Source organism: Pseudopipra pipra, chromosome 3 (assembly GCF_036250125.1).
Source record: "Pseudopipra pipra isolate bDixPip1 chromosome 3, bDixPip1.hap1, whole genome shotgun sequence".
In the NCBI taxonomy this organism is placed as follows: Eukaryota; Metazoa; Chordata; class Aves; order Passeriformes; family Pipridae; genus Pseudopipra; species Pseudopipra pipra.
This window is the reverse complement of record NC_087551.1, coordinates 76,279,139-76,302,962: the sequence shown is the minus strand read 5'-3', so window position 1 is coordinate 76,302,962 and position 23,824 is coordinate 76,279,139. Positions and strand designations below refer to the sequence as shown.

The 23,824-nt window shown below is 37.0% G+C and overlaps 1 protein-coding gene across 7 annotated transcripts in view; it reads left to right on the top strand.

Annotated features, from left to right (window-relative positions):
- The window catches only part of KLHL32 (kelch like family member 32), a 123,836-nt gene that overhangs the window by 68,426 nt on the left and 31,586 nt on the right, over positions 1-23,824 (top strand). For 6 of the 7 annotated variants that reach the window (XR_010429342.1, XM_064649917.1, XM_064649920.1 and 3 more), the window contains one exon: positions 16,408-16,623. Coding sequence is in view for 6 of the 7 variants with exons in the window: in XM_064649917.1 (XP_064505987.1) it covers positions 16,408-16,623 (216 nt within the window). In the remaining variant the exon portion in view is untranslated. Of the gene's footprint in view, positions 1-14,942; positions 15,054-16,407; positions 16,624-23,824 lie in introns of all 7 variants that reach the window. The other variant, XM_064649924.1, reaches the window with a different exon arrangement.

Below are 23,824 nucleotides of genomic sequence, written 5' to 3'. Positions count from 1 at the left end.
TGGATCTTTTCTTCTTCTAATTTTAAACTATTTGAATGTGTTGTAGAGTGAAATATGTTACTGTTTTTACAAGGAAGAAGCTACAAATGAATCTGCCTGTGGAATTAAAAGGAGGAGTGCGCATGGTTTATATGCGTGGTGAGGCCAGAGCTTCAAAGTTACTTATTTTTCTTAAACACAATTTCTCCATTTGGAACAGTGCCAATGACACAATCCCAACTTTCACTAAGATACACTCCTTTGGAGATTAATTAATTTGTACACCAGAGATTGAGAGCATCACCTTTGTATTGCTAGAAACCCCAGCTCAGCTGGGATTTTAGCTTCTGGGTTTTTCATATAGAGCAAATTAAACTGCTGGAAAAAAAAATCTAAAGGTCATCTAGCAACCAGGCTTGCCTTTTTTTAACTTAATATAGAGTTTTTAATCTAAGTACATGCATGCACACTCTGCACACCCGACAATCCCCCAGAATTAGTCACTACCATTAAGCTTGAGTCTACCAACTTTATCCTATGGTGGAGTGACCTTCCAGTGCTAAGAATACAAAGTAGACAGAAATAACATTGCCTTGCATTTTGCTGGTTTTAAGTGCTGTGCAACCATTTGTTGCTATGCTAGCCTGCTGTTTTTTGAAGGAGCATGTTTTGTCAGCTGTTGTCATTGAGCTATTGACAGTCATTAGGAAAGTTCTTGTGAAAAGCTCAAAAATAACTTCGGTAATTTTTCTCTGCACTCTCTTTAACATACTGTTACATTACAGAGATACAGATGTATGAAATTTGAATGCACTAAGATTCCAGCTTCGAATGGGACTGAATAAAAAAATGGCAGTGGTTTTCTCCATTTTTCAGTTGGTGTCAGTGAGGAAAGTAAAAATATACCAAAGTGACTATACCTAGTCACTTTGAATCCTGTTCTTACTGTAACCCACTTGCTGCTATTTAGCTACAATGTGAATTGAAGCTGCTGATGGATGTGTAAAAAAATTATGCTGGAATGTCTAGGTTAACTATTGCTGGCAAGATTAAAGCTCCTGAACTGGCTGGCGAGTTGTATGGATACACATTGCCAGTCCTCTGCAGCAAACTTGCAGGAGGGGTCACAAGTTGAGAAGAGGCTGTTACTGCTATATCTGCCTTCTCTTTGCAGATTCCATCAGGAAGGGAGAGCAGCTTTGGTGTGTATTTTAAATAGGAACACAGAAACTGTTTGGCTTCATAGTTTCCCTCCCTGCCCTTCTCATGTTGTCTTTCTAGCCAGTGTGGCCTCCCTACCTGACCCTTCTGTCCAACAGCCCCTGAAAGGCTTCTGCTTCTGGAATCTTTCCAGTATTTTTATATAGCTGTAAACAGAGGCTGATGAATCCCAGAATGCTTAGTGTACAAAATTCTTCTTTGGTTTTATTGCCATCTGATCGATACTAATGTTTTATGTTCTCCTTGTGCCTCCTGGTCTCCAATGTCTTTAGCTTTAAATTCTCCTAATTAATTGAGGCAGTTCAGATGCATGAACCCCAAAAATGGAAGTATTTGTAAATGGGTAGTGCAGCTACCCTTATCTGCTGCTATTCTCGGTGACATGCCCAGTTAGCAGTCTGGGAGGAAAATTTTGTTGATTGCAAGAGACGGCACCCAGAAGACAGAATGGCTGAACTGACTTGAAATGAGACAGTCAGGGCCCCCTCCCCGGGACTGGACAGCAGGTGGCAGTGTGAGTCCATAACAGTTTGAGCAGATAAATTCAAGCTAAAATCAGAAAAAAATGAAAAGAAAAATTATTTATTTTTACTCCATATTAGTCTTCTGACCTAATCAGTAAAAAAGTCATTATTCACACAACACTGGGCAATATGCATTGTAATTTTTAACAAATAATAGGAAACTGTTAATGTTTCCACAGGAAATACAGTTCTGTCTTGTGCAGCAATGGTCATTTATCACTGCACTTTGTGAAATCACTCATTTGTTCTAATTTGAATGTAAATGACTCTAAGGTTTTACAAATAAGGTGACAGACTCACATAAATGTAATTGCAGGGTTCATCTCTCTCTTTTTATATATCACTCATTAAGTTATGAATTAAATACATCGTATTAAACCAGGGGCATGTCCAATGATGATATTGTAATGGCAAATTACTCTATGCTATTAGAGGTGTATTTTTTATTCATGGACATTAATTTGTCATTAAGCGGCATTAGTTTAGCACTTTTATGTGGAAGACGTGACCTGAAAGAGGAGACTTAACAGCTCTAATGTGAAAGAACAGAAATACAGGCACCAGATATACAGTTTTTTGTTGTTTTTTTTTTTTCTCCTTACCTCCTGTAAAGAGGCAGAGGGACATTTTATTTGAATTTGCTTTGATCTAAAGCACTTTGAGTTATGTTTAGCTGTTTTAGCAAAGGTATTTCTGAAACATGAACATGCTTTGGTTATAAAGTATTTACCAATATGGGAAAAGCCAGAATGCTAAGTACAAAATGGTGACTATAAATCATGTGTAACCTATGAACATGAAGAGAACACTGGGCTTGAAGTGAGTTACAGTTTGATTTTATCTCAGAAGTGTCACTGTGGTAGAGAGTTAATTGTCTTTTCTTTCCTCTGTACTGGCTTAGCCAAAATAGAACTGTTTTGGGTTTATTTTCATTCATAATTATGAAGTAAGTCTATTTTAACTCCTCTCTACTTTGTATTTTTAGGTACACTACTATTATGTTCTCAAAGGTAAATTTCAAGTTTGAAATGCAGGAGCAGAATCTTTCTTAAGAAAATGAGTAAGAAAATGTATTATTTGATGAAATCTCAGAGGCAACTTAGCCCCTGAAGTATTAAACTAAGGAAAATAGTGAATGACTCAGTCTACTCCATCTTTAAAAGACTTTAAAAAGATCTTGTAAATTTTATTTTCATTTTACAGTCAATTTAATAATTCAATTTCAAAACTTTGTTTTTTAATAGTGAAGATGGATTGAAGTCATAAGGATCCAAGTTGATACATTCTCCAGTTACACAGTATTTGCATTTTAGTCTTTTTTGTAGACCATCTCTAATTAAAGGCAAAAGAAGTCTGGACTTGATGTGAACCTGTGTATTTGGCAGTTGATTCCTTGCCCACCCACTATGTGTTATATTTTTCTGATGGCTTAGTCATTACTGTTTGATCCATCTATGTGAACTGCTCACAACATATTCAGCTAGTATTATGGTAGTCATGAAAATTACCTAAGCCCAAATTATTTTAAACCCAAATTTAACACTTTTAGCTACTGTTAAGTATTATTTCGGTACTTAATAGAGAAGCATTTTTCAATGAACCATTTAAGTTTGTAGGGCAGCGCAACAAAGGAAACAAGTTCTGTGTCAGGTTGTTGATGTTTTCCAGTAGATCTCTTAGCAGCAGTAAATCAAAAAGCATTCTAGCACATTCCATCATTTATGGTGTGTTGCTTGCATGACTGCATGAGTAGAATTTGCCAGGAAACCAGCATTTTGCATCAGAATGGTGACGTAGACTAACTCTATTTAGAACAAAAACTCCATTTTTGTCCAGGGTATTGAATAGGCCTTGAATCTAGAATGAATATAAACATATACATGCTGTAATGACTTACTGAATCTTCAGGCAATATGTCATCAGAGCTTTGAAGGTTATAAATTGTCCTCATTCATCTCACTAATTCTAAAAATTAAAGATCCAAACCTAAAGATTAGTGGTATCAACAACTTTTTAACCATCAGTTCTCCTGCAAGTGTGTTATTTCAAACTGAGAAATGTCTGTACCTTCATTCACCTGTGTTACTGTGTAATCTAGTCTAAACATCTGTTTATTAATTTGGAGGAAGTTGTTGCTAAATTTGCCATCTGTTAAACAGAGTTTTACAGAGTCTGTGATTTCTACCATAGAGTGTGTCTAGCTGCATAGGTATAGCACTGGATCCTAAGTGACTTAAATCAGGAAATTTATTTGTGGTTCAGTGGGAACTGAGCTGGTAACATGTGGTATTGTCTCTAAGGTAATTTTTATGGGAGCTATTGTATCCTCTGGATTAGAGGGGTAGTAACATATTGACTGGACTTGTAAACACTTTGACCTTTGTTGTGAAAGCTATACAGTGGAATTTTTTTCTAAATTCCATTTAAGTGTTTTCTCCTTGTTTACAGTAAGCCACATCTGTTCTAATTATATATGTAAAGGGCCTTGAATTTACATAGCATCTCAGCACACCTGTTTATCATGGGGAAAGTATTGTAGTAACCTCAGGTATGTTCAGTCCCCAACACTCATTGAGATTGGAATTCCCGCTGACTTGAGATGGCACGTTGTGGACATACAGAAAGCTAGGGGGACAGGCCTAATGTATGCCAGGCCCCAAATCAGTGTTCTTATGTGCTTGTGTTTTGGTTTTGCCTGCCTCTCAATATTTTTACTCATACTTGCAGCATTACCATCTTCATGGAGGACTGAAGTATGCAGGGAGTATTTGTATGCAATGGTGATGTCAAGGGCCCCCAGAAACTGATATTGAAGGTTTACTGTAACTAAATACTTGAAATTATTTGATAGCCTAGATACGGTTGTGACTCTTAACTTGCATGTGTATTATACACCATTGGTAGAAAGTCCTAATCAAATTCTGAACTCATATAGCACCATTCAGCCCTGGACCAAAACTTGAACAGAGAAAGTAACTTCTTGAGAAGGAGTAGAACGAGTAGCAAAAATGATCAGAGTGTGTGTGTGTGTGTGTGTGTAATATCTTGGGGTGGGGGAAACCAAACAACATTAGGTATGTGTAACCTTTCATAAGCTGTTGATAGGGTTTTGCTTTTAGATGTGGTTGAAATCTTTGAAATTTGAATGTTTTAGCAATGTTTCTTATTAAAATCTGTATTTGAAAAGGACTGATTTTTCTAATATTGCATGGAATAATCATTGACTAAAAACTTCTTCAGTAAGCTGTAGTTAATTTTTAAAAGCAGACACTCTTGATAGATTAACTGCAGAAATACAGTATTTTGAAGTAACTGAGCTATGTCCCATCTTTAAATGCCCTTCAACTGTTAGAGTGTCACAGAATCCCAAAATGGGTCAGGCTGGAAGGGACCACAGTGGGCCATGTGGTGTAATGTCCTTGCTCAAGCAGAGTCATCCTAGAGCACATGGCACGGGATTGCATCCAGACAGTTCTTGAATATCTGCAGTGAGGGAGACTCCACAACCTCTCTGGGCAACCTCTTCCAGTGCACAGTCACCTGCACAGTAAAGCTCTTCCTCATATTCAGGTGGAACTTCCTGTGCATCAGTTTCTACCCAGTGTCTCTTGTCTTATTGCTTGTGACCACTTAGAAGAGCCTGGCTCCATCCATCTTTAGGTACAATGTTGAGGAGCCCTCTCAGTCATCTCTTCTTGAGGCTGAACAGGCCCAACTCTCTCAGTCTGTTCTCCTAAGAGAGATGCTCAGGTCCTCTAATCACCTTTGTAGCCCTGCACTGGACTTGCTCCCATAGCTCCACATCTCTTGTACTGAGAAGCCTACAACTGGACACAGCACTCCAGATGTGGCCTCACCAGGGCTGAGTAGAGGGGCAGGATCACTTCCCTTGACCTGCTGGCAATGCTTTTCTTAATGCACCCTGGGATACCATTGGCCTTCTTGGCCAAAAGGGCACATTGCTGGCTCATGGACATGTTGTTGTCCACCAGGAACCCCAGGTACTTCTCCTCAGAGTGTCACTTCGCTTGATTCTGTTGTTTTTAAAGGGGAATAAAGGAGAGAGGCCCTTCAAACCCTTCAGGATTTTGAGAACCTGGCAAGTATCTGTAGTTGTGAACACTTAGAAACTGGGCCTACAATGATCTCTTCTGCATTTAAAGGTGATGTCTTCAAGGTGAAATCTTGAAGTCAGTGAGAAATGTCTTAAATATATGGTGCATTTATTACATATTTTTCTCTCCTATTTCTGTGGGAAAAAAAAAGGCTTGGGGGTAAAGCAAGGAATTCTGATGGTTAGCTGTTTGGGATTTGGGAGTGGGAGGTTGAATTATTTTTTATTCTTGGTAAGAGCTGCTAGAAACTAAATGAACAAAATTCATCATGATCTTTGAAGGCTCATGCACTGCTGGTGCTTGTCATCTTCAGCAGTGTGAACATCCACATATATTAGTTTTGGGAGGACTTGTGACTTTTTTGGCACTACTGAAGATCAGATATAGGAAATGTCAAACTGGACATTGAGACGAGGCCCATTTTTTATGTTTGGCCTTTGCCTTTTCTAGGTTTTCGGATGTTGAAAGTCAGATTTATAATAATTTCTGACCAAGGGAATGAATCCCTAGTCAATAATGCTTAAAATATGACCCAGCTCCCCATGATCCTGACATATACCGATTTTTTTCTTTTTTTAATTCGGTTGTTCTTCCAGATTTTTTTTCGTTCTTTTACTTTTCTACCCATTTATGGCCTACTACTATCCCTTTTTATGCTGTTTACCTCCTGAAATCAGTTCTGATTATTACATTGTAAGCCTACTAATCACACAGTTCCTAGTTATGGGAAAGAGAGACGTTCTTTTCACTGCAAAAATTTAGGAACAGGGTGTTGTACAGTATTTTACTGGGAAAAATGCCTATACAAAACATGTTGCAGAGATTTTGCTGATATATTGAGTTGTACCCATAACTTTAAAATCTGTTAAAGTTGGTGAAGACAGGAATTATCTAACTACTAGAGCACTGGAGTGGGTTCCAGGCATTTGAGGTTCTGTTCTTTGTATATTCTGCATCATGGGAAATCTTCTAAGTTATTCCTCTGCTCCTCCTTTTTTCTTCTCTAAAATGAGAATTTGCCTTGATTTTCGTGCCGTGAGCTAAAAAAAAAAAAATTCTTAGTGATTTTTGAGTTGAGGTCAGATATTGCAGGAGCATAGAGATACCTGAACAAATAACAGTTTTCCAAATAAAATGGAAATGTTGCCTTTTTATCATTCACATACTTATAATCAGGTTTTTTTAACTGCTGAGTACATTCATATCTTCCTGCAGCGGCAACGAGTCTTGCTTTTGAGAGAAATGAGAAACCGTTATAACCTCAGAGGTCAAATTGCGCAAATATTTCCTTCTTTACCTGTACAGTTGCCAAAAACCTTTTTTTATTGCAGTCATTTTTTTTAATGCAGAGCTGCAAAAAGTTCATAATCCCATGATAACAACGCAGATAGACCTATACTTCCTAGTTCTTGGGCCAGAGTAACTCTGATCCTACATTCATGCGCTAGAAACTATTTTCTGAAAATTCAGTTAAGGCTTTTTTTGCTTTCGTATATTCTCTGCATTTTATAAATATCTTTGCTCAAGATCAAATCCTCCAGCAGTCTTTCTTTAAAAATCTAAGCTGAGCACCTTAAATCTTGTAAGGTTGTTTTTCCAGCCTATAGTATTTCCATATCCTTAAAATGTGGACTTCAGAACTGGGACCAATAATTGAAAAATAGCTAAAAATTGCAATGTGGAAGCAGCAAGAGGGTTTGTTTCTTTTATTGGACAGTACTTGGTGTGCATTTTATGACAAGCTTTTTTTTTTTTTTTTGCCACAGCACTGTTCTAAGAACTGATGTTGCTATTTATGTCTGCTTTTCGATGCCTCCTGATGGCTTGTCAGTATTGTGCCAAATAGAGCCTGGTATATTTTCTATATCTGTGTAGCTGTTTTACTGGTTCTCAGACAGATATAGATATACACACGCTTTTTTTTTTTTTTCTTAATGTGATTACTTTAAAAGGAAAGCCTGACCATACTCATCCTGTCATTCTCATAATTTCATAATTTCTTACCCAACTGCTCTCGCAGAATCTTCTGCAGACCCTGTGGACAAAACTTACCATTCTCTACTTCAATTAAACTGTTAGCAGTATTGGATCAAGAATTGTTTCCTTGAGGGCCTTACTGAAAGAAGTTGCACTGCTTTATAAGTTACCATTAATAAATTCAAGATTGTCATTGAACAATTTTTTGATCCATCTAACATGCATCCTACTGTAAGTATGTGCTGTATGAAATTTATGAAATATTATAGCACACAGCTTTGCCTAATTCTCCATGTGTTAAATTTGTCCCATTTTATGCTGCCAGTATTTCTTGTAAACTTGGAAAACTGAGCTCTTCCGAAGTTTCAAAAAAATATGTTCCTCTTCTGATGCCTTACTCCTGTCATGTAAGTCAAATGTTAGTATATAGCTCAAGTGATGTAATTTTATACTGCATTAGGAACTACTGATTTTTGATAGGTGACTGATTCTGCTTTGTCTATCAAAGTTATCCTCATTGTTGAGTTATCCTACACCGGATTCAGCCTTTCTGTGGATAGAGTATCACATACTCCTTTAAAATTCTAACAAAGTTTTGTTGTTTTGGGTTGTATAGCAAATATTTCTGAGATTTGAATTTGTCTGTATTAACTCATCATTCCACATATTGTAGACAATTTGTTTCATTCTCTGATGTTGTTAGATGGTCAGCTTACTACAGTTACTCTTTTCCAGTTCTCAATTTTTAGCTGTTTATTAGCTTTGTTAGCCTTAAGCTTTTGGTAACAGGCTGTTGCCTGAGAGAGGTCTTCAAGAAAAGTGGCACTTTCTGGGCTTATTACAGGGCACATGTATATATCAGCTCTCCCTCAGCTGCTCCTCACAGGACATGTGCTCCGGACCCTTCACCAGCTCTGTTGGCCTTCTCTGGATACGCTCCAGCACCTCCATGTCCTTCTTGTAGTGAGGAGCCCAGAACTGGACACAGGACTCTAGGTGTGGCCTCACCAGGGCCATGTACAGAGGGACAATCACTTCCCTGGTCTTGCTGGCCACGCTACTTTTGATACGAGCCAGGATACCATTGGTCTTCTTGGCCACCTGGGCACACTGCTGGCTCATATTCAGCTGACTGTCAATCAGCACCCCAAGTCTTTTCCCACTGGGCTGCTTTCCAGCCACTCCACCCCCAGTCTCTAGCGCTGCATGGGGTTGTTGTGACCAAGTGCAGGACCCGGCATTTTACCTTATTAAACCTCATACTGTTGGCCTTGGCCCATTGATCCAGCCTGTCCAGGTCTAATTTGAAACAAATCTTAAGAAAATTATTGAAATAATTTTTCCCCCTAGTGAGTAACTGGTATGGAGCAGGACAATTACAAGATTTGTTACTCAAATATAGAAAGAAATTAAATAAGTAATTGGAAAATAGTTTCCGAGCATCCTCAGTAGAATCTATTGCATCATATTTAATTTTTAACATATCATATTATTTCTGTCCTGCCTAACAGATGGAAGGGCTGTTACTGTGTCTCACTTCAGGACCAAGTTTGTAGAGAATTTTCATGTATTAAATCATATGATGGCTTTGAGCTACTGGAGTGATACCATCAAAAAAAAGGCAGTTTGAGTCCATTTCATGCAAAGTAATTTATAAAGCTAAAGAAGTATTAATGCTAGTTTACAAGGTACTGCTGAAAAATCGTGAACACTGTGAAGAGTTTGCCCATGCAGAAGAATAAATGAAATCTTACTGTGAGAGATAAAAAAAAGGGCAGCTAAGATGATCAGGAAGGCCTGTTTTATGTGAGGAGATCAGAAGAGCTTGGCTTGCTTAGTCTAGCAAAATGAGGGCTGAGGAGGAATATGATTGCTTTCTGTAAATATATCAAGGGAGTAAATACTGGGGGAAGAGGGAGCAGGGAGAGAGACATAGTGCTGTTAAATCTAAAAGATAATGTTGGCACAGAAGCAAATGCATATAAACTGCCTAAGTAAATTAAGATGGAAATTAGGAGATAGAGTCTCAAAATCAGGTGAGCCTTCTTGTAATACTAGTTGAGAACAGTATGGATCTTTCTTAATTTATGCTGAAGATGCTTTGATGAGCTTGTACGGTATGGTAGAGGAATAGGCTTAAAATAAGTAAAGGCCTCAAACTGCTATTAGATCCTGTAAAATATATATACATAAAGGAAGTAACACTACAGTCCTATTTTTATTTTTTTTTATTTGTAATTATTTATTTTAGTTGCTACTCCTATGAGCTTTGGGTTTCTAAAGGACAACACTTGCTCTTTCTGGATTTGTCAGTATTAGCAACAAAAACAAAAAAAAGATAATGTTTACCATAAAAAATTGATGATTGTTGATAGATACACTAACTCTGAAGAGCTAGCAAAAATATAAAATAATACAACATCTGTAAAGACTATGTACCAATATTTTGTGATTTCTACTGGAGTAAAGAGTATAGGAATATGTATGGAATATGGCATTCCTCACAACATATTTGAAGACAAGGAAAGCTCCCATAATTGGCAAAACCAGTAAACACTGATAAATCTTATCAAATCTTCCTTTTCAGTTTCTACTCTCTGAAATAGTATAAAAGGGACACGTGAAGGGTTAGAAGATCCTCAGTTTCGACTTTATCCCTGTGTTTTTTATTTGTTAAATAGTATTGAGTGCTACAGTTATCTGGCCAGGAGTACCTGGTGAGATGTGAAGCTTTTCATTTGGGGAGTTTCTGTGCCAGGTACAGCTAAGAAAATTCTAAAAGTTCCTACAGCAACATCGTTAGCCAGGGGAAAGCAGCTATTGAAACCTCTGCAGAACCTTACCTGTGGTTGTTCCACTGGTCCCATGAAACTTTAACTGTGTAGTCGTAATGTTTCATTATTATATTTCTTTCCAAGATACACATAATTGTGTGTGCAGTATGTAAGAGGTATGTATAACCAGAGTCACTTAAAATATTTGACTGGATTGCCAATTGAAAATATTTGTACTATTTAATAATGTAGATTAATCTGGCTGAGATTCTAGAAAATGTTTGCTTTTTTGGTTTTACTTTAGAGGATCTGCATATGGCATGTTTCACTTTCTTTTTTGAAGACCACACATTTCTGTCATCACATGAGCAATCTGAGAATGTCATGTCTTTCTGCTGTTCGTGTGAAGCTCACAGGCCTCCTTTGTGCCTTCAAAGAGGATTCTCACTAGCATCAGCCAGCAGGGTTGAACCAGAAAACCAAGCAGACATAGAGAAACACTAAGTGAGAAGGGAAATGAGTTCTCATAGAGAAGAGGGAAAATAATAGGGCTGACATATTTTGATATTGTTGGTCTTTTACTTACCTCTAGACCTACTTTGTAATAGCAGCAAGGATGCAAATAAATTTTTCATGCTTAAAGAAGAAAACAAATAATTACAGAAAGTGTAATTACCAGAAAAATTATTTTATAAAATGAATCAGTTAGAAAGTCGTCCTTTCCAGTGCCTATAAAAACATCTGCAGTCTGCACTTATAATAAATGTAATCAGTTTTATACATTGAAAAATTCTGACCCAGCTGTTCCACTGTGACCAGGCTTCAGCAAAATGCCCTTCATGGCTCAACTGGATGGCTTTAGTGTTTGATAGAGGGAAATTTCAAATAAGATCTAAAATACACTTTTTGTGCTTCTGCTCAAAAAACATGCCTGTCCATTGCTGTGCTGTTGAGTGTGTTCATGTTCTGTTAGTTCTTTGATCAGTGTGGGAGGTTTTGCAAATTAAAAGCTTTTACATAGAAAGGGAGAGCTAGAACCAACAGAACGGTGTTTCTTTTCTCTTAAAATTGTGTTGATTGCTTTTGTTGTCAGGCAAGTGTATTTTTGTCACTACAATTTTTCATTTTGTTACTATGCCTTATCTATTTAGAGTCCATCTTTGCTATGATTTTTGTCAAGGTTCTATTCTGAATGGTGGAGCTGGTTCACAGTATTTAATGTAGCAGAGAACCTGGAGGGCGTAGGGTCAAGACCTGTTGTGCTAGGTGCTGCTTAAGGATTTTAAATAACCACGTCCCTGCCCCATAGACCTCACATTTGGGGTCTTTTTGCTTTAAGGAGGCTGAACTCCTTTTAGGAAAAGGGGAAGTAGTGTCGCCATGCAACTCTTCTCTGCTACAGCAGCCGGGCTAGTCATTTAATACCTTGATTTATAACAGTGTTGTAATCTAAATAGGAAGCAGGTGGAGTTACAACTGGGTACGATACTTTGGATATTAATGGCTTGGCTTGGCAGTGGAATTCTAAAGCTGTATATACTTTTTCTGTCTTAATTATGCATTCATTAAAAGCTTTTATACCCAACAGAATAAAGTAAATATTGTTTGATCTCCATAGTGTGCTCCCAGACTGTAGATTTGCACAGCAGGGTCTTGATAATCTGAATAAATTGTATTTCCCCAAGGAGTTTATCTTTCAAATAAGGTCATAAAGAAATGCATTCTTTCCCCTTAGTTCTCCTTGTGCTTTTTCTGCTATTTATAACACGGAGCAGAGGAATAGAGGTATATTGTAGTCTGCTGTGTACTTGGTTATGATTAACTCTAATTTATCAATCTGTTACATCCTTTTCTTTGGCTTGTGCAAGGCAATTATTCTTTAAAATACAAATGAATAAAGATGGATTTGGAAGTAATTTAAACATAATGTTTATATCTATTTTTCCTGTTTGGCAGTTTATCATATCTCTATATTAAAATACACCTCTGCATTAAAATATGGACAATGTCACATAATTTATTTTGAATATTTAATATTGTCATCTTTCAGATTATGTTTGTTTGGAAAATAGATTTTCTTTTATGAGGGTTTTAAATGTCAGCTCATTGTTAAATTGGTTTGGCGTCTAAAGGTTAATAATACTGAATCAGAAGACCAGTAGTGTGGAACAGTGGATTCCCTTACTTCAGTGGAGGGATGTGCACTAAGTAGGATGCATAGGATCAAAGGTAGTTCTTATTTTAGCAGTACACACTGATAAATAATTTGGCCAATTTACTAAATTTGTTTGAGTTTACTGTGATATTTCAGAACAATTTCATCTTCAGTTGTAAGTGCTGTATATAATTTTATACATATTTTCTTAGTCTGAGTGTGTTTCAGCAGTGTAACGTACATCATATTAGAAGAGATAGGATCGCTACCTTTCCCTAATTCTCTTCAGCTCTTAGTGACAGTTCTGCTTGTGTTCATATTTCGTCCTTCGGCTCAGGAAAGATAAGGGGCATATACTTAAAAGTTTATAAAAAGAGAGATTAAGAGGTTCAAGAATTGATATAAGCCTGTTTTGTATAGCATGTTTTTAAAGAACATACTGTAATACAGTACCGGAAGAAAGCTACACACTACTTTAAAATTTTAAGGTTGCTCTTTTAACACAATATAATAAAATCTGTGGAAAACAGAGACTGCCAGTACTCTTACCCATGACCACACCTAAATTTCCTGTTTAGTAACTTATTTAGTCATTTATCAAAGTTTTTAATTCAATTAAGTGTTTAATGTGAAAAGTCTATTCAAATCAGACTCAGCTGGCAATAATTGCTTTGATCCTTCCTGTGGGATTTTATTAAAGCTAGAAAGTAAGGTGCATTTTTCTTGCAACTAACTTACCTACTGCATTTTCGCCTATTTCTGAAAGTCTTAGTACTTATAAAGGGCAAAGTTATCTGATCTGGGTTGTACACCGAGCAATCTCAGTGTGACATTTTTGCCCTCTAGTATCATCACAGAGACAGTAATGTACAGTACTGTATAATCTTGATTTGAATATTGTTATGACAATCTGATAATTATCATTTGTAAAAGCTAAAGCACTATTTGACTCTTTGTCTGTGAAATACAAACCTGTAGATCAACTCTAACCTTACAAAACCAAAAATGAAATGTTTCTGATTCCAGGCCAAGACCAGTTTTAACAAAACATACTTACAGTATTCATCAAGCAGTAAACTGTAAGTCCAGCAGGTCACTAGTGTATTATGTTAAGTGAAGCATCAAAAATCATCTCAAACTTCACAATAAAAATAAGTAAACAGATAACCTCCATAATAAATAAATAAACACACATACATAAACAAGCATCTGAAATAAGTTATATAGTATAGTAAATAAATAACTGGTGAGATTATATTTATCCATCCATAAGTATCTTCAACTCTAAGGCAGCCTTCATAAAAACAACTTCAGCTGGTGTTGATCTGAGGGCATAGGGGAGTTTGGATGACCATGAAAAATAGCCAAACCAAAAATGAAGGCTTACCAGTGTCATTCAGATTTCACTGAAAATGTGAAGGCTTTTCAGGGGAAGACTGCATTTGTGTGTCTCATTGCTGTTTCTGTCTAATGAGGAAAGATCTTATTATGTTATCCACAGTATTATCCTCTTCTGAAGCCCTCTAAAAGCCACCTCTCCTTCTCCACTGACACTTTTTGGGGTTTGATCAGGCATTTGTTTTAGTTGGGCTGTTGATCCTCAGGTCACCGTGCTTGATTATTCATTCATTCATTCATTTATTTATTCATCTATTTATTTATTTATTCTTATGCTCCCCAGATACAGCCATTGACTACAAAAAAGCTCAATAAATACACACTGAGCTCTTCTAAATTTCTTTCTGACATTTGGCATTAATTCAATCAGTGAGTTCTTTGAAAAGAAAGTTTTCCAAACCCGGGACAATGAACTATGGTTGTTGCTTGTCAAATACTGTGATGTTTACTTTGATTAGACTCTTATGTGTTGTTGCCACCACTGCATAGCCTTAACAGAAGTGGTGTTGTGAGGTACCATCTGTGATCTGAGGATATTAAGTCACCGAGCAAGCATACAGACCAGATACTTCTCATGTAAAATTCATTCCTTTCTCTTTCTTTCTGCAACTGCAGATTTATCCCTACTTCCTCTGTTAGTGTGAAGAGGAGCCGACACTAGAATATCTGTGGCTTTTGGGATGATGGCTGTTAGTGCTTGTTCTGACAACGTAAAGAACTTTTCTTTGTTCTTCCAAGAAAGCAGTGTGAAACTCCTATGCAGCTGTTTAAGTAGATAATGAACAGGATTTATCTTTAGTGTAGGACTCTGCTAGAGAAGTGCACTGTTCAGACTGGGAGGTTATGTAACAAGCAGGAACCTGCACAGGAATTTGATTTCATTCCCTCCAGTACAGACTCCTCTAACCAGGTAAAAAAAATTCTTTCTCCACTCTCCATTGCATATGCATAAACAGCTCCACAGTCATTGGGACAGGCACCCAATTCACACGTTCAAGATGTAGTCCGTAAAACATTCCAAAAAACCCCTCTTCGCACTTTCCCATCTTCCCTGTTGCTCTGCTCTATCTGCCAGCCGTGCAGCTCATTTGACATTTACAAGATTTCTTGTCAGTTTCATTTGGTGCTGCCATTCCATCCAGCAGAGCAGTGAAAGTGAAATTGACTTAATTTAGTCTGTTTCTCTTCCTTGCTCTAGTCCCTATGTTAACTAACCAGCAAAGTGAAACTGACGAGACTTCTTGTCATTTTCACACATGGGGCTGGTCAAAGAGAAGGCAGCTGATAGGGAGCAATGCAGGAAATTGAAAGATGAAAACCAGGACTGTGGAGGAGAGAGGAAGAGAGGTGTGAGCGTACAGCAAGAACAGAGAAAATGAGTAAACATGCTTATTTCCCAGATGCACTGGATACTTTTGTATGATACAAGTGACTTCTTGGCCTCTCTCCTGAAGAGAGCAGTATGGTCTAGAACAGCAGTAGTTAGTTGTCCAGATTTATGTCCAGTTTATGAGGGATGCCAAGTTAAAAGTGTTAGCCCGTAAATATAGGTCATCTGCTAGCAGGATGGAAAAAGCTTACTGCCTTGAGTTACTGTAGCTTTTGTGTCTTCAAATTTTCAGCTGCTAGAAGGAGGGGGAAAAAAAGCAGGAGGCCAACATGTACTACAGGTTGATGTCAGTGGTTGGAGGAAAAAAAAAGGGTTAATTTTTTCACTGAAGAAAAATTCATACATAATAAGATGTAGCTAAGCATCTTGTATTTTGTGAGGTTTCATGGAACTAGAAGTTGTACTACACAGGTGCTCTAGCTCAATCAAAACAATAAATAATGAACAAACAACTGCTTTGTAACAAATCATAGTAGTTAACAAATATATTTTTTAAATGCACTTGTTAGGTCCTGTGAGCTCTTGTCATACAGTGTAAATCATGCTGATTTATTATAGTATGTGCTAATCCATATTTCTTATAGATGCTTTATGCACATATAACCTTAGAAGTTGCAATATAAATTAGTACTATCATATGTACATGTATGCTACAAGTGCATATGTATAAGCATATGCACTGGTAGCATTTACACATACATTTTGAATGAGGCTGTGTTAATTAATTTCAGGTTATATTGCCTTCTTTCTCCACAGCTCCAAAAGAATGACCTTTTATCATTATCTGAGACCTGTGGGGGTTTTTATTCTCTGTTTTGTGTTTGTTTGTTTGTTTGTTTTTCTGAGATGTGTTTTGTTTGCTTCGTCCATTTAGGAATTAAATAGTTTTAATTACTTGGACCTGTATAAGCTTGCGGACCTCTTCAACCTGACTTTGTTGGAGAATGCAGTCATTGGCTTCCTAGTAAAACATCTCTCTGAGCTACTGAAGAGTCATCCTGAAGAAGTTCTGGCACTCCCATACTGTCTTCTTCGAGAGGTTTTTAAAAGCGATAGACTCACTTCACTCAGTGAAGAACAGATCTGGCAGGTAAGGAGATTGGTGAACAACCAGAATGTGTGATACTCTATAAACCATAGCAGTAATCTGTTGTTTTGAAACCCTGGAGCAATCTCGAGGGAGAATAAGCACTTGAGCAAAAACTGTGAATAACAACTGAGGGAAATTTCTAAATGAAGTTCCAAAAATGTTGTGTTGTGTTAATGCAATTACTTTGTTTGAAAGAGAAATTTGTCATACTGCTTAACTTGTGCTACTTAAATATAGCCCGAGATTTCCTTCCAGATCGGATTTCGTTGGTGGGAAGACATGGCTGATGCATGCAACTCAATTATCATTGCCTCTGATGAGGCTAGTGCTACAAGTCTGGTGGCAAACCTGCTTCTGCAGTCTGTCCCATTCACATCAGTCACATTTAGCTGTGTAACTTCAGTAGTCATTTAAATTGTTTGGGCCACCACAGCTGACTTTGCCTGAAGCAAATTAGAGAATCATCACACAGGCAGCTCTGCTAAGAGATGAGTGGAAGCTTCAGTGAAAGGTTTGTGGCAAAAAGCTGGAGGTGGCAATCACTTCCTTTAAAAAAGCTGGATCTAGAAAATAGCCAGATTGCTACCCATAGAGTATTAATAAGATAAAAGCCTTATGTTGTGACCCTAAGTGTGTGTCTTGGGAGGAAACCTAATAGAAAAAAAACACCTCTTCAGAGAAAAACAAAAACTAAACCAAAATCTATCCTTGGAAACATTCCTATCATATGTCTTTAAAAATTGTGATTCATGATATAGTGGAAGGCAATCTCTATAATATTGGCTACCCAAAGACTTCTCTCTGTTTCCTTTTTATTGTCATGTTTTATAGGGGAAAGTATTCCTTTGTATTTCAAGGCAGAATATAACTTGCTTGAAAGAAACCTGTGCATTCTTTTTAGGAAACAGGTTATATCGATCCAACAGAGAAGACTGTGAGTCAGAAAACTGATTTATATTTCAATGCCTATTATTTATCTACTTATATTTTGGATTATTCTGAGGAAATAATTACATTTGTATGCCATCATTTTCTCTAAGTGTAAAATGTGTTTTTATCTGTGGGTCAGTTCATGTTCTGTGGATTAATAATGTCACACAGGAACAAACTATTTATTCTTAAAAGAATAAAATTTTCAAGTTAAGCTCTTCAAACCACAAAACCAGTATGTAGATGTAACTTAACTCTTCAGACTAATAACTGGCATATTTGTTTCCAAAACTTTGAGCCTTTAGATTATGTAGTATTTACAAAGATGATATTTTCTGCAAATACTAATATGAAGTTAGACTTTTTCCTATCTTAATCCTTGGAGGATACCTGTACAACAGAACCTGCAGCACACTACACATGATGATGGGTTGGGATTGGTTGAGGTTTTTTAGGCACAGTACAGTACTCTGCAGTCCTAGCCAACATTCCCTTATTCATGGAGATGTCTGATTGGCTGATAGGGTTTCATCATCATTTCTCTGCAGGGTCAGTGAAATCCCCCAGCTACATGCTTGGGTATACTTTTGCTGGAAAAGTTGCTGCAGAAAGCCATGCAAGTCAACTTCATGCTAGCTCAGTAGTGAGCAACCGCATCCAGAGTAATATGCTGTCTGTAACCTGCTGTAATGATATTTGGGAAGTGGCAGCGATGTTTTTTTCTTCCATTTTAGGCATCAGGAGTTTTTAAATCTTGTGTCACTGTCCTGTCCTGCAGAAAGACTCAGAAATAATTTTCTTAATTGTGTGCACTCCAGTCAATGAGCACTTCGCGAGGCAAATATGACAAACGCTCTGTTTCTGTTGCAGGGTCATACTGGGGAGAGATACTTATAGGTAATATGCTGCTTTCTGAGTGACAACAAACTCCACACTGTCCATTTAAGTGTTATCGTAATTGCCTCTCTAAAGGTTACTAATGCTGTTCTGAAGAATTTTTTTAAACTAGTTTTCCGCTGCAGGCAAAACGTGCATGGGTGTCTTTAATTCAGTCTGTGCAACCAGGAAAAAAATATATATTTATAAATATTCCAGGTCTGCAGAATAAATTAAAAGACACATATAAATATTTACCAATTTGGGCATTCAGAAGGAAATAATAAACTGGTTTTTTGCTTTATCTTAGTAAATAAGTAATTCCCTCATAGTCAACCCAATAGAAGAAAATCAAATCAGACCAGCTATATTGCCTCAAGTGTAGTTAAGTTCATCATTTTTGCTAAGGTTATAGTGGTAATGCAATATACCATGGAAGAATCTAATATTCAGCCCAGGGTAAAGATTGGGCATGCCAGAGGATTAGTGTCAGGGTGCTTTATAGAAGTGAAACTTGATGGACAGGCTGGAGACAGATCTACAGAATCTCATTAAATTGCTGAATTGTTCATTACTGAGCACTCTCACTGTAATAAAGTGCTCATTGACTTTGACAAATCCCCATCCCATGTCTTAAGGAAGAACAGCAAAGCAAGAGGTGTTGGGGAAGCTGGAGGAAATTGGCACAAAGTGGGGGAGATAATAGAAAAGCCGATGGGGGGATGCTACCATTTGATTTGTCTTACCTGTGACTAGTGTGGCCTCCTGCACACACATGCCTGCACGTTATGGTGATATTAATTCAGCATGTCCCCAAGGCACCTTTGCTAGTAGGCTGCCACGGAGCCCTAGGCACAAATTAAAGTTTCCCTCAGAGAACCTTTGAAAAGGGTGCCACTGTCTGCAGAGCACAGTTATTTACACTAGTTGGAATTCCCAATGTCCACTGGGTGATTTGATCCTAATGCACATAAAGATTAAGGCAGTTATTTCAATGTATCAAAATGTGTACACAGAATGATGCTTGAATGTGATTTAAACTGAAGTGACTGCAGTTCTTATCTGTCACATTTTGGGTTTTTGTTAGACTACCAGTTTACAATTGGACGATTTTAGTGAATATGGTGAAATACAGCTGTGAACAGATCAAGTTTGAGAAAGCTAAACAGTAATAGTAATGGCAGTGTGCTACAGTAATCCCTGTTGATTTTTCAGACTCTTTGGCTTCATGTAAGTGTCTTATTTTAAGTGGAGACAATAGACAAGGACTATAATGATGTATTTCTTAAACAAATAAACAACACAAAGCCCACCAGAAAGCCTATGTAGGCTGTGAAATTGGAGAAATTTACTAGCCTCCATCATTAGGGGTTTTTTAGGTAGGCTAAGCTAGTAATAATGATTATTAGTTGACATAAGATTTGGTTTCATATTGAGTTTTTACATTTTTACTAGCATGTGAGATTATGAAATATTATTTTGTATATAGGAAATTTATTGTTTGTCAGCTGCATTAAAATGTGTAAACTTAAAACAGTGACATGTAAGAAAGGATTAAATAAAAAAAAGATGAAAGAGACCAAGGAAGAATCCTGAAGAAGTTGGAGGAAAAGAAACTAATTTTTAGTATTTTTCTTCTTCATCATGATCTGTGCAGCACTAATTTTTTCCACAGGAAGCAGTCCTGACAAGGACATAAATGTGTAGTTTATCTTGAAGTGAAAAGTGAGTCTTTTCATAATTAGCCATTATAAGATAGGCTCATTGGCTCTACTTTAAGGAAGCAGGTGAATTCTTTCTCTTGATAATTGAAAAAGTAACCAACCCTGTAAGATGGAACGTGTTGGAGAAATGTAGCAGTAGAGGGCTTGTTCTTGGAACCTTAGCGAATAGAAAGCAAGCCCAAGATTTATGAAAAAAACTAATGTCAGCCTTAGTTGTAATACAGTTATGCCTTGTGACAAATTCAGTGTCACAAGGCTTAAATATTCGTATTTCAAAGATCATACTAATAGTTACATATAGAAATATCTACTGGATCATTCTGTCTCCCCACAGCACATTGGTCAGGTATTAAATACTGCCTTTCATCCAAGGTCAACTCCCAAATCACATTTGGAAATAAGTCTTAATGTGAGATCAGTATAGATTAGTTTCTTCCATCTCTGCTACTGTTTAAGTAGGTGGTTAAAGGATATATGTTTTTTTAACAGCTAACATTAAAAGCAGACCAATTTTAATATTTTTCAGTGCTTTTGAAGCCAAGGTTAGAAGTTTTTTCTTGGTTTTGTTTTTTTTTTTTTTTTTTTTTTTTTACTTTGCCATGCATCTTGGTTTCTTGGTAATCAACTGATAAGCAAGGAATCTAGGAAAAACTGGTAAATAAAACTACATGAGTGGTTTATTCAGCTAGAAAACATGCAACTTTGTTGTGTCTTTTCCAGGGCTAGTCTCCTAAGACATTCTAGCCCTGTTAACTTCTTTGCATGTAAATTCTGAACTTGAGTTCATGAAGTACATGTTCCACATATGAAAGTGTAGCACTAGTTATTCTTTTTGTTCCTTCAGATGTGATGTCCAAAACCGGTGTTTGGTCTCTATATTAGAGAATTGTCTTTGCTTAAATAAATAGAAAAATAAATGACAGGAAGGCTACAGTGTTATAGGTCAATATGAGTTGTTAACATCTCTTTTATAAAAATAAAAAAATGTACAAATCCAGTTTTCTTATTACAGTCATGTTTATCCTCTTCTAATGGAGAGTAAAGTGCCCTATTTTCAGCTGCCTTTTTTTATACTTGAGCTCCATTTTGAATTTCCTCATGACATTTGTGGAGGGCCAAAAGTATTCAGCAGAAATCCTGCTGTAGGATATTTTGCGGTGTACACATTGTGGCAGAAAGGCCCAAAGACATCTTCTATTCATCCCCAGTGATGCACACATTTACCTATGCAGAACAGCAGTTTCTAAAGTGGGTTGTCATGTTCCAGTAAAAGCTTGCCAATACTTCAGTACAGTACTTGATTTTTTTTCTGTCAATCTTTTGGTATTGCAGAGCAATTTTTAATATGGAGAGAGCAAAAATAATTTTTCTCAGGGATATATGTATGTTTTGATGAAATGTGGCCTAATTGCCTTGCTAAATGTGAACTAAAATTTTAGTGCAAAACAAGTAATCACATAAAATAGTAAGTGAAGGAAAGCATCTCAGTAGTCAATGTTATGTTTAAGCAGTATATTAGCCTTTCACTGTGCAAGAAATAAGCTTAAGTGCTCTCTTGGGCAATAAGTGAAATAATGTCTGGTCTAATGCTCGTTCCTAGTGAGTATTTACCCTAAGCAGAAAACCACCACACTAAAATGTAGGTGTCAGCCTCTCATCAAGTGAGACGTAGGAGAGAAAAAAGGAGTTTGATGCATATCAAGACTGAGGTGAATTGGTGAGGCTACATGGGAAAATTAACATATTGCCCATGCATGTTTTGCAGTGCTTTCACCTCCTTTTTTGTACCCTTTTCATGAGTAGTCTATGTAAAAGCACCAGAGGGCCACCTGTGAATCCCAGTATCCACTGTTGCACTGTGTGTATCATGACTAGCTGCAAGCAAGATCACATAGTTACCCTCAAAGTAGTGGGAAAACATAACCTATGAGAGGATGTATATTTCCTTTTCCTAAGGCTAATCCTCATAAACATAGGTATCTTCCCTGATTCCTTACAGTATCTCCAGACTGTGTAGGATTAATGTTGCATATGCAATATTTTTGGTAGGACATCTATTATATATAGGCCAAGCTGGTAGTTGTGACCTAAGGGCTTCCAGGAGGTCAGTGTCCACTGGAACTGTGGACTAAACAGGGTTCATGCAGGATATGCGGATCAAGCAGCGGAACCTCACATTGTCCTGCTGATGTGCTCAGGGCATGCACTATTTTCCTGATACAATTTCTGCATCATTTGTAATATGCCAAAATGGCATTTTGGCTTACAGGGAAAATAAATGCTGCCCCTGTTGGCGCTGTCCCCTTATTTTATGAAGCACCTTACCCCTTTGTCTGCCTTAGCTTAATTCTAATGGGCTCTTAATCTTGTCCTTGACAGTAAAGTTTTGTAAACTTTACATATGCTTTTGTTCTGAACTTTTAAAAGTTTCTGCCTCCTATTTTTCCAGTGTTAGCTAATATTGTTATTGTTATTTATCAAGTATAGCAGTATAGAAAGGGATTTTCTCTATTAAAACTGGGTTTATGTTAGGAACAATTGCATGTTCTTCTAATTTTCTTTTTGATGCATGTTGATTCCAATCAGAAAACTTGATTATTTTGCTGCTATTGCTGTGAGCAGTAGAGAATTACTGAAGAGCATTACTTTTGTTTCACTGTCCTACAGTAATATCGCCTCACCTTATTTATCCCAGATTACCTTCAGAAATGCACAGAATATCACACCAGTATTTAGAAAGGCTACTGTGCCCATAGCTCTTGAATTTAGGTCACTTCTTCAGCTAAGCAATGGATGTGCATTTTTATTTAGAAAGCCAAAGAAGAACACCAAGGTGTACATGCAGCAAGACTTCGTGTTATTACATTCTGTGTTTGAATTTGTCTGTTATGGTGGGGTTTGTGTTGACTGCTATGCTCTTTGTGGCTCTAATCTATTGGAGATTAGCTGGAGTATAATTGTATTAGTATACACGTATATGGTTATATAAAAAAAGGTTGCTGAGGCTATTATGAAAGCCAGGTGTGATTGGAAATATAAATTACTTTAATTTTTAAGTTAAAGAAAATAACATGAAGTCTACAACCCACAGATACCGCAGATGATCAAATGAGGCAGTCTGTTGTTTCTGCCTTAATTAATGTCTTCCATCCAGAGATATAAATGTTAGTAATCTCTACTCTTTCAAACTCCCAGTAAAGCTGTTTAACACTGTTACCAGTCAACTTAAGCTTGTGGAAAATGAGAGAAAATTAGAAGCTCTTGTGAGAATTCCAAGCTCCATATTTCAACAAGTTTTCCTTTGGGAGCTGGTAGAAGCATTACTTCTATTTGTAACTACAAAGCCAAAGAAGAGAAAAGAAAGAAAGAAAGTTGAATTCTAGGTTTTCTGAAATCATACAAATTGTCATCAATATATTAAGATATTTAGAATCTAGTTTTGGGGTTGAGCACCTAAAATAATTGTGCCAAGGCAGATGTAGTAAAGTTGCACTCATATGTCTAGACCTGCTAATAAGTGGATTAGTTCAGCATGACTGCTGAGATCTGATTAGCTGTTGTCCTGTGCTATCACTTCTGCTCCAGGACCAGGACACTAGTGGCTCCAGGAGGTTGAGGAGGCAAGGAGATAGAAAAGCAGTGACACTCCTGCACATCTTTGCTTACACCAA